Below are 9,375 nucleotides of genomic sequence, written 5' to 3' on the forward strand. Positions count from 1 at the left end.
GTCAAAAGGAAGATCTTAAGGTTCGACATACAGGGAGGAATGATGTGGTTACTCTCTAACCCCACAACTAAGGAACGATGGGTTAGATTCAGTCCCCACCTTCTCCAGATACACAGTGGTGTTATGGAACAGAAGAAAGGAAAGTGGGAGACAGATGAGGGTACAAGAGGGAGTGAGAAAGGAGAAAGACAGCAAAAGAGGAAGATGGGACCTGAGATAAAGAAGAAGCTGTCTGAAATACAGAAGAGATGAGCCAACAGTGTGTGGAAGTATTTTCTGAATCTTTAGTTTGAAGCTTTCACGACCGGTGTCATAGCAATCTTTAATTAACATTTTTGGGCTTTTGGGCCGTGTTCATTGATAAAAACGTTATCTCACTAGACGTTTCGCCGTCCTTTACTGCCGGCATCTATGCTTATATCTGCAGCAAGTGCTTTTGCACCGGCAATCTGAGCAAATTTTACTTGCCATTCCTGGTATCAGCAGGATCTCCTTGAGGAACTCCAACCATCCTGTGGTTGTACATGATGCCAGAAAACTCTGTGAGAACTTCCAAACCACAACTTCTAGATTCAAGAACTCAGTGAACATTTTCCCAGAGGCAACTGGCGATCCACCAATTTTATCCCACCGCTTGTCATTTCTTGCCTACTTATATAGTGTGTTATAAAACATATGAACAAAAACCAATTTTAAGAGGAAAAATTACTTTAAGTAGTTGTGACATCACTGCAAAAACTTTATCATTTTTAACCTCAGGTAAAATATATATATATATACTTTATGGGTGGCTAGCTTATGATAGTCTTTGTGACAGAATCTTTAACAGCCTGTAGTACAGATCTTAGCCAAATTGCTCACTGGTGAAGAAACTAATTTATACTAAGTCAGACGATTGGTCCATCTAGCTCAGTACTGTTCACTCTGAATGGCAGTAAGGTCTTAGGTAGACAAAAGGTCTTTCCCAACACCTTCCTGGGGATTCTGGAGATGCTTGGAACGGAACCTGATACCTTCTGCATGCAAAGCAGGTGTTCTGCTCCTTCCCATTTAAAAAGTTCTTAAATGTAGTTGAAACCGGAATGATAGTATGATACTTGAAACCAGAATGATAAAACAAATCAAACATAAGGCTTTAATTACATGTAAGGGCCATTTAAAATAAATTATTAAAAAAATGACCTGTATTTTTTTTTCTAATTGTATCTATAATTCTACGATTTTCAGCAATATCACAACCACTAAAAGGAATGTCTCAAGCAAATGCCATTGATGAAACACATGGATATGTTGCACTTTTTAACATGCTGAAAAAATGTTTATAGCTTACTTTTAAACAGTTTAATAAGCTTAAAGCTTACTTTACATTTGGTCACAATGGACCACCTTTTTTAAATTTACCATTCGGTCACCCAATCCTCTTCCTCCTTGTCATTCCTTTACTTACAATGCAATCCAATGCAGAGTTATACCAGTCCACTGAGGCCAATGAAATTTAGACTGGAGTAAGCCTACCTCCTGCCAACCTAGCCGTTCGAAAGCAAGAAATTGCAAGTAGATAAATAGGTACCACTTCGGTGGGAAGGTAACAGCGTTCCGTGCGCCTTGGTGTTTAGTCATGCCGGCCACATGACCACGGAAACGTCTTCGGACAGCGCTGGCTCTTCGGCTTTGAAACGGAGATGAGCACCGCAACCCTAGAGTCGGATTCGACTGGCTTTCGAGCAAGGGAACCTTTACCTTTCCTTTAAGCCTACCTAGGACTGCACTGTTAGTTATTTACCATGATATAAGTGGCAACATTTACTCAAATTAGACTGCGTTCTTGTCTTACCTGGGTGGTGTAGGAGCTATAGCTTCTGTAGCTCTGTAGCAATGTGAGACTTCCTGTCCCACATGAGAGAAATCCACGCTGTGGTCCCTCCGAATGCCGGTATTAATTTTTGGAAGGCGGGATTAATGCTGGCATGGGGAGGAGCCACTGATGGATTCTGAATGAATTTGTACATACATCTTCATGCACGGATCAGTTCCAATTTTTCCTGGTAATTAGGAGATATTTCAGTTCCACCATAATGATACAGATTAGACTTAACTTGTCACATTAAGTAATTACGTTGCTTGATAAAGGTAATGTGTTAGCTATTGCCACACAGGCAGAGTCATTCTACTGATACAGCTAAAAAACAAGGCCGCCAATTAGAAAGAAGGAATTCTAAGATTTAAATGATCAAATTTATTTTTTTTAAGTTTATTTATTTATTCAATTTATATCCCATTCAGTTTATCAGATTTATATCCCTGAACAGGACTTGAGGCGGCTGGCTAGCATCATATAAAATACTCCAGATAACAACAGTACAGGAACATAATAAATGAACTTAAAAAAAAATATGAAACGGTTAGAAATTAGAGACGATGGCACACAAAAAGCCTTACTGAGATAAAATCCTCACAGGTTGTAAACTGCAGCAGTTTAATACACCAGATGAGGAAGGCAGCCCTTCACATGACCCCCTCTTTCTATTCCCCACACACGCACACGCATACTCACACATACACTCACACTCACACACTCTCTCCCTGTCTCTGAAGATGAAATGGAACGTGCCAAATATGCAATCAAGAAGAAAGGCCACAGAAACAAAAGGGCAGTTCGCTGGACTCTTTATCACCTGCCAATGGCTACATACGTTTAAATCTCCTGATACTCTCACAGGGCTCTTTTTGTAGAAAAAGCCCATCAGGAACTCATTAGCATAATAGGCCACACCCAACAGCAGAAACTCGTTAGCATATTAGGCCACATCCCTGACAGCTCAGCTCATTAGCCCATTAGGCTGCACCCCCATGTTACCAAAAGTGTGGTCATCCAGCCACACCCACCTTTTGCTTCTTATTCTGTTTACCTTGTTTGTTGTCAAAATCCAGGGCTTTTTTTGTAGCAGGAACTCCTTTGCCTGTTAGGCCACACACCCCTAATGTAGCCAATCCTAATGAGTTTCTGCTGTTGGGTGTGGCCTGTTATACTAATGAGTTCCTGCTGGGCGTGGCCAACTCAGGAGCCAGCCGGAACTCTGTTCCTGTGCGTTCCTGCCCAAAAATAGCCCTGCTCTCCAAGGTAAGGGAGCCAAGGACATGCATTACTTCCCTAGCCCTTCCGCCCCCCCCTTTCATGTGGTGTTGAGCAGGATTCCAGGTGTGACAAGTGAGGGAGGGATGTGGACAAGAGATATCAGGAGGGAGGGAAGGGGAGGAGCTACCTTGCCTCCTACAACATCCAGTGTTTTAAAGAGACCCAGTGTCTGGGTTGGAAGGTGACTTTAATCTCTCCCCTTGTGGTGATGTGCATGATATCCAGTTACGTGTGTGGGAGCTCATTTCCACCTCTGCACATTACACAAAAGCACAATCAAAGGAAGCATCATTCAGGCACCACACCTCAATCCTTATGCTGAAAAATAAACTCTTCAGACAATCACTTCGTATTTAGCTCCTCTCTTTCTAAGCAGGGTTTTAAGTCCCCAAATGAAAGTGAGCATGCCTCCAAGGGAAAGGACCTTGATCATCTTTAATGCCTATGAGAGATAGTTAAGGTACGGTTTCTCCAAATCTAACCTTCTCTTCTGTTGCTGGGACCTGCTACTGGAGACTCTACGCTTTCCACCGCTCTCTGCAGATTCACCCCACGAGCTACCAGTTCCTCAGGCCAGTGGGTGGAGCCATCCACCTGTTCCCTGTCAAACTCGGGGCTTTGCACCGAGTCTGGTACTGACTCAAAAGCGCTGTTCTCCTCTTCCTCATCATCCTGTGAAGAAAAAACTGTGCTTTCAGAAATTCTTGCGCTGTCAATAGAGGAGAACCGCGTATGGCTCGAGAACCGGTTGGTACTCTCCGGACCAGAAGTGCTGTAACAGGAAGTGCTGTAACATGAGGTGCTGTAACAGGAAGTGCTGTAGCAGGATGGGCTGTAGCAGGACGTGTCACACATTTCGCATTCACCGTTCGGCCTGGGACTCAGCTCGCTCTCGCTTTCAGTCCTGGGACCTTCGCCATCCAGAACGGGTTCATTTAAGTCAACGAGGTGTTCAGTGGAGGTGCTTCGAGGCACTGTCCCCTGAACAAAGTTCTCTTCAGCTGTGTCTTCCACGGGGGGTTCGGCCAGCATAGTTTCCATTTCACTGACCCCATCCTTCTCTGACACTTCTATGACCGTCAGTTCTTCATCATTCTCGACACTGCCCTGATCCTCCTCTCCTTCTCCATCACTACTCATCTGGGCAGAAGGCAAACTGTGCAGGAGATTGTGTATCCGAATATAGTGGGTGCGAGGAGTCTCCGGCTCTCCACAAGCAGATGCGATCACTGTCTCAAGCTCCGACACGGGCAAGGAACATGGCCTGTTTTTCCTTTTCACGGCTGCCCTTAGCTGAAGTTTGTTCTCCTCCTCTTCTTCCTCCTCCTCCTGCTCCTCCTGGGCTGAGGCCCCATCATCTTGACTTTTCTCCTGATCCTTGACAGCTTGTGTGTCTCCAGTCACCTCATCAATAGAGAGAGTTTCTATGTGGGTTAAGATGTCATTGTCTCCCTGAGTAACAGAATTGACTTTATTATTCTCCCTAACTTCAGATTCAGGGGGGGTGCACGCCAGCAGAGTCAGTTGCTCGGTAAGCTCCACAGCACTCAGGGAAGGCATCATTTCCCCTGGGATGGATTCCGTGGGATCAACCGCATCTGCTGGCACTGCCTCAATCTCCCCGTTTCCTGATAGCTCTTCTTTTAAGAGGCTGTTCTGTGTAGGATCCCCAGCACCAGAGCTATCAACATTGATGCAGATCACTGGGCATCCGTTTAGCTTCTCTGGAGCTGCGCTTTCTGAGCTCACTGTGCTGGCGCACGGAGGCTCACCAAAGATTTCCTCCACCGAGTTATTCAAGGGGCTTTCCTGGAATTCAGCTGACTCGGGATCTGCAGCGATCGAGACCTCTTCATCATCTGCTGGAAGCAAAAAGACAAGGAGTTACTGAGCTACATGAAACTGTTTGTGGAATCTTGGGGTTAGATAGCCTGTGTTATTAAAAAAACCCCACCTACAGGAGTGTGTAAGAGCTAAATGCCAAATGCTTCCTATTTTAGCCAAGCTCAAAACCAAGGACCAATTCACACAACTTCCTGAAAGAGGGTGGATAAAAAGCAATGACTTCAAAAAAACCCAAAAAAGCCCAACTCCTTTTTTTAAAATCCAGTTTCTTAATTTAAATACCATTTTAATTTAAATCAGGTTGACTGACGCCTTAAAATTTCCATTCTAGCAGGATTTGGTACGGTGCTACCTGATTTAATACAAAGTTCTTAAAGCACAGCGTACATTTATAACATTTTAAAAGTGAACGTATGACCCCAGCATCAAATACCCTGAAAAGGTCTGCTTGCTCTGGACAAAAATGAATGATGGATAAAAGATTTGCCTCTAGAGCTTAAGTATCATGAGTCTGGCACAGTACGTCATGTACTCTGTTCGTGTACTATGATGGCAATCTTGATATCATAGTTATGTGTTATAATATATTACATTACAATATGTATTTGCAGGGGTGTCGAACTCATTTGTTATGAGGGCCGGATCTGACATACATGAGACCTTGTTGGGCTGGGCCGTGTGTGTCATAAAAGGTAATGCCAAGTAGCAGAGATATAAACTTTATAAAGGACACAGACAAACACAATTAAAGATTTTTTTAAACTTTAAATAACACATTTCCAGTGAGTTCGACACCCCTGCGTCTAGAGGATACGCTCAACATAGCTTTTTAGTCTGTACAAGGTATCTTGCTTTCATTTTGAAAAAGGATGGAACTGCCTAACCCAGGTTTTCCTCCCCTCCCAATAATTAACTGTTTTTAGTTTTTCTGCTCTCTCTCCCTCTCTCTCTCTCTCTCTCCCTCCCTCCCTCCCTCTCTCCTTTACTAAGAAAACATCACCCACATGTATTTCTGTAGATCTGGTGTACCAATTGACTGTTCTTCTGAACCATCGTATTAATATTTGATCCTTCCTCCAAGGGGCTCAGGTGTTCTATGTTCTTTGGGGTGTCCTGTGAAGAGCCCTTAGAGGCAGATTGGGTGGATGAGTGACATCAAATTTCCCATGGTCATCCAAAAGGCTCATTAGTTACCTGACATTCAAGAAGAAATCTGCCTGGTCCATGTTGTACTAGGCTGTAACCCTAAAGACACTTTCCTGGAAGTAAGCCACGCGGAATAACATGGGGACTTACTTCCAAGCAGACCTGCTTAGGATGGCTCCTTAAATCACACTCTCAGTGCCATCCTATACAGAGTTACTCCATTGATTTCCCATGGGCTTAGACATCCAGTATAGGATTGCTTTGTAACTCTCAAAGAACCCAGACCTACAAAGCATCATGGGTGGAGAAAAGTGGCAATGGAGTATGACTTTTAATTCACCAGCCAAAACATCTGGTACAAGAACAGTGCTTCAGTAAAAGAGTGTAGGCCAGGGGTGGCCAAACTTGCTTAACATAAGAGCCACATAGAATGAACATCAGATGTTTGAGAGCCGCAAGACATAGACAAATATTACACACATATTTACTGGGAAATATGCAGATTTGCTTTTTATTGACATTAAATGAGACTCCCAAAAATAATAACAAAAGCGGGTAGGGCGGGATATAAATGTAAATATAAATAAAAAATAAAAAAATAAAAAAGCAGATATTGATAATGATACTTATTTCTCCAATTATATTTGTTTGCTAATGATATTTAGCTTCCCCAGCCGCCCTGCCGGGAGCCGCACAATATGTGTGAAAGAGCCACATGTGGCTCCCGAGCCACAGTTGGGCCACCCCTGGTGTAGGCCATCCCATATACTGGAAACCCAGAAGCAGACAGAGAACTCAAAAGCTATTCTCATTTACAAAACAGTACCATTAAGACAAGACATTTCTTCACACGTGGCAATTACCTACGGCAAAGTACCCTAGGCAAGCCCATCACTTCAAGCACCTCATGGTACAGAGTCCATACCTGGATGAATGGAAGACGTGATCTCAAATCGGAACTGCAGCTGCCCACTGACGTGATCTGTTGGCAATCTGCGCCCCAGGGTATAGCTGACAACCCTGTCCCTGGAAAACATCAAGTGATACATTTATAATTATTTTATTTGTTACAGCAGCAACTTAATAATACTTTTTATTAAAACGATTCATTCTAGTGTAATAGTATCCGGTGTGCGTCAAAGAATGCTGCGGTTCCCTTGGAGGCTTTTCACAGGTTCCTCAGCATGAAGATGGCAATGGTAGACAAACTCCCCTGGGGATGTCTAGTGACCAGAAAGTGTTGGTGTGTTATAGATTCCATATTCAGTTCATCTGAGTCAACAATGAGGCACAAGAGATTGAGTGTGATCTTCATATATGACACGTACACTGATGTCCCAGAATTTCCTGCAGTGTAGTAAGTTTTCCATGGCAGATGGTCAGGAGACTATTATTTCATGGCTTAGTTATGTGAAACAACTATCAGGCATCACAAACACAGCACCTGCAAACATTGGGGGGGGGAATCAGGCAATATACCCTCTCAGGTTGCACCTTGCAGCTGGTATGCAACTGGTTCCTTGTCCTGTATTTGTATGAGCTCATCGTGTGTTCCAAACTCTGTTCCTATCTAAATGATTATCTTCTATTAAAACCCATGTATCGGTTGATTGAAAAGGTCAACACATTACCATCAAGCCAATAAAATCAACTTCAGCATAACATTCTTCCAACCAAAAAAACCCCCTCCATCATCTCATCCTTCCCCCATCAAAAATGAACCCCTCCATACCAACATTGCGTCAGTTCAGTAACAACTATCACTTTCCTTTCATCATGAAAGTGACACTTAAAGAACACAAGGCTGTGCCCCACAGATTTACCCTATGGCATGTCTCTCCAGCAGCCGCTGAACTGGCATAGAAAGCTTCCCCAAGAAGCGCTTAATGATCGGCCGGCTCTTTGCAAACTTGTCCTTCACCTCTATTTCCAGGACGTCAGTGGGCAGGGAAACAAAGCTGAACAGCTGTGAGAGAAAGAAAACAGGAAGGAAAACAGGTTACAGATGGGCTGGATCAGCTCCAAGCCTACCACATGGGGCAGATGACCAGGTATCTCCATGCAGCCGCTTCATAAACCCTACAGGAAATAAAAACAATAAGACCACATAGGCCAACCAAATACTTCAAAGAGAGTCTGGAGTATGAATTCCAACAGCCAAGACAACCTATTTAGCTCAACCCCTTCAGCAAAAACAATGAGAAACTTTCGGGTTTAGAACTTTGGTATATGGAGACAATTTCCACAACATAAAGTTAAAACTAAGGCGTTTACGAAACATTTGCAGAAATGCATAAGCGCTAAATTCCAAATGCTTTGTATTTTAGCCATTCCCCCAGACAAGAACCAGTTCACACAACCTCTTGAAAGAGGGTGGATGCAAAACCTTTGGGTTGAGGTTCAGGGAGTCCATGTGGGAAGGAAGGTGATTCTACTGGATTGGCAGCCAGGAAACCCTGATGTGACGGCACCCTCCACGAAACCCCTGTGAACGATAACTGCTCGAACCGCGGGGGCAATCGCTCTGCAGAGATGACAGTGGTCACAAACAGGGGTGGTGTTTGTAGGATTTGATTCTATTGCATTTTATTTTAAATCCTGGGCTCTGTCTTGGAGTTCACACACAGCTGGCTCCTAAACACTGCCACCATGATCCTTCCACCCTAAGGCTGCAATCACATGCACAATTAGATCCAACATAGGTGCGAATGCCGGGCAGATTTAAAGGATGTGATCAGACAACAACATCTGGGAAGTGCCCCACAGCCGTTGGCAACCTGTTCTGCTCCACCGCAGAAGCAGAGTTAAAAGACACCGGGGAAAATCCGATATTGTAAACGGGTTCCGACGGGCCACGGATGGACTTTCTCCTGTCTGAACGCTCCAGCGCACTCTCATGGTGTCGGGATGGTCTGATCAGGCCATCCCGACTCCATGCCATTGTTTCCCCCCCCCCTTTGCAGTATGAGCATCGTCACGTAGGGAGCCCTCAGTGCGAAGGTGCGGTTCATCGATTCCTCGTTTAAGCGCATGGGAAACAAATGGCACCAAAAAAATTACTCACCCGCAGTTGCGTCTGATCCCACACTGACGGGCTGTTTCAAAGGGAGGTGTGACCATGCAACTGCGGCAGGGCTGCCAAATGGGGGCGAGGGGCGGGTAAACCCCCACTTTGGAGGCCCAATTTCTGCCGCCACGGAATCGGGCCCCGGGGGGAACTCCGCCCCCCGAAGCGCAGCATGGATGCG

At 44.5% G+C, this 9,375-nt stretch overlaps 1 protein-coding gene across 1 annotated transcript in view; it reads right to left on the reverse strand.

Annotated features, from left to right (window-relative positions):
* The window catches only part of HECW1 (HECT, C2 and WW domain containing E3 ubiquitin protein ligase 1), a gene marked incomplete at its 5' end in the record, with an annotated part of 168,454 nt that overhangs the window by 104,941 nt on the left and 54,138 nt on the right, over positions 1-9,375 (reverse strand). Inside the window, 3 exons of the mRNA XM_015424960.1 lie at positions 3,619-4,998; positions 7,053-7,153; positions 7,951-8,093. Of these exons, the coding sequence (XP_015280446.1) occupies positions 3,619-4,998; positions 7,053-7,153; positions 7,951-8,093 (1,624 nt within the window). The remainder of the gene's footprint in view (positions 1-3,618; positions 4,999-7,052; positions 7,154-7,950; positions 8,094-9,375) is intronic.

The sequence above is a fragment of the Gekko japonicus genome, unplaced genomic scaffold, assembly GCF_001447785.1.
Source record: "Gekko japonicus isolate JY-2015 unplaced genomic scaffold, Gekko_japonicus_V1.1 scaffold1918, whole genome shotgun sequence".
In the NCBI taxonomy this organism is placed as follows: Eukaryota; Metazoa; Chordata; class Lepidosauria; order Squamata; family Gekkonidae; genus Gekko; species Gekko japonicus.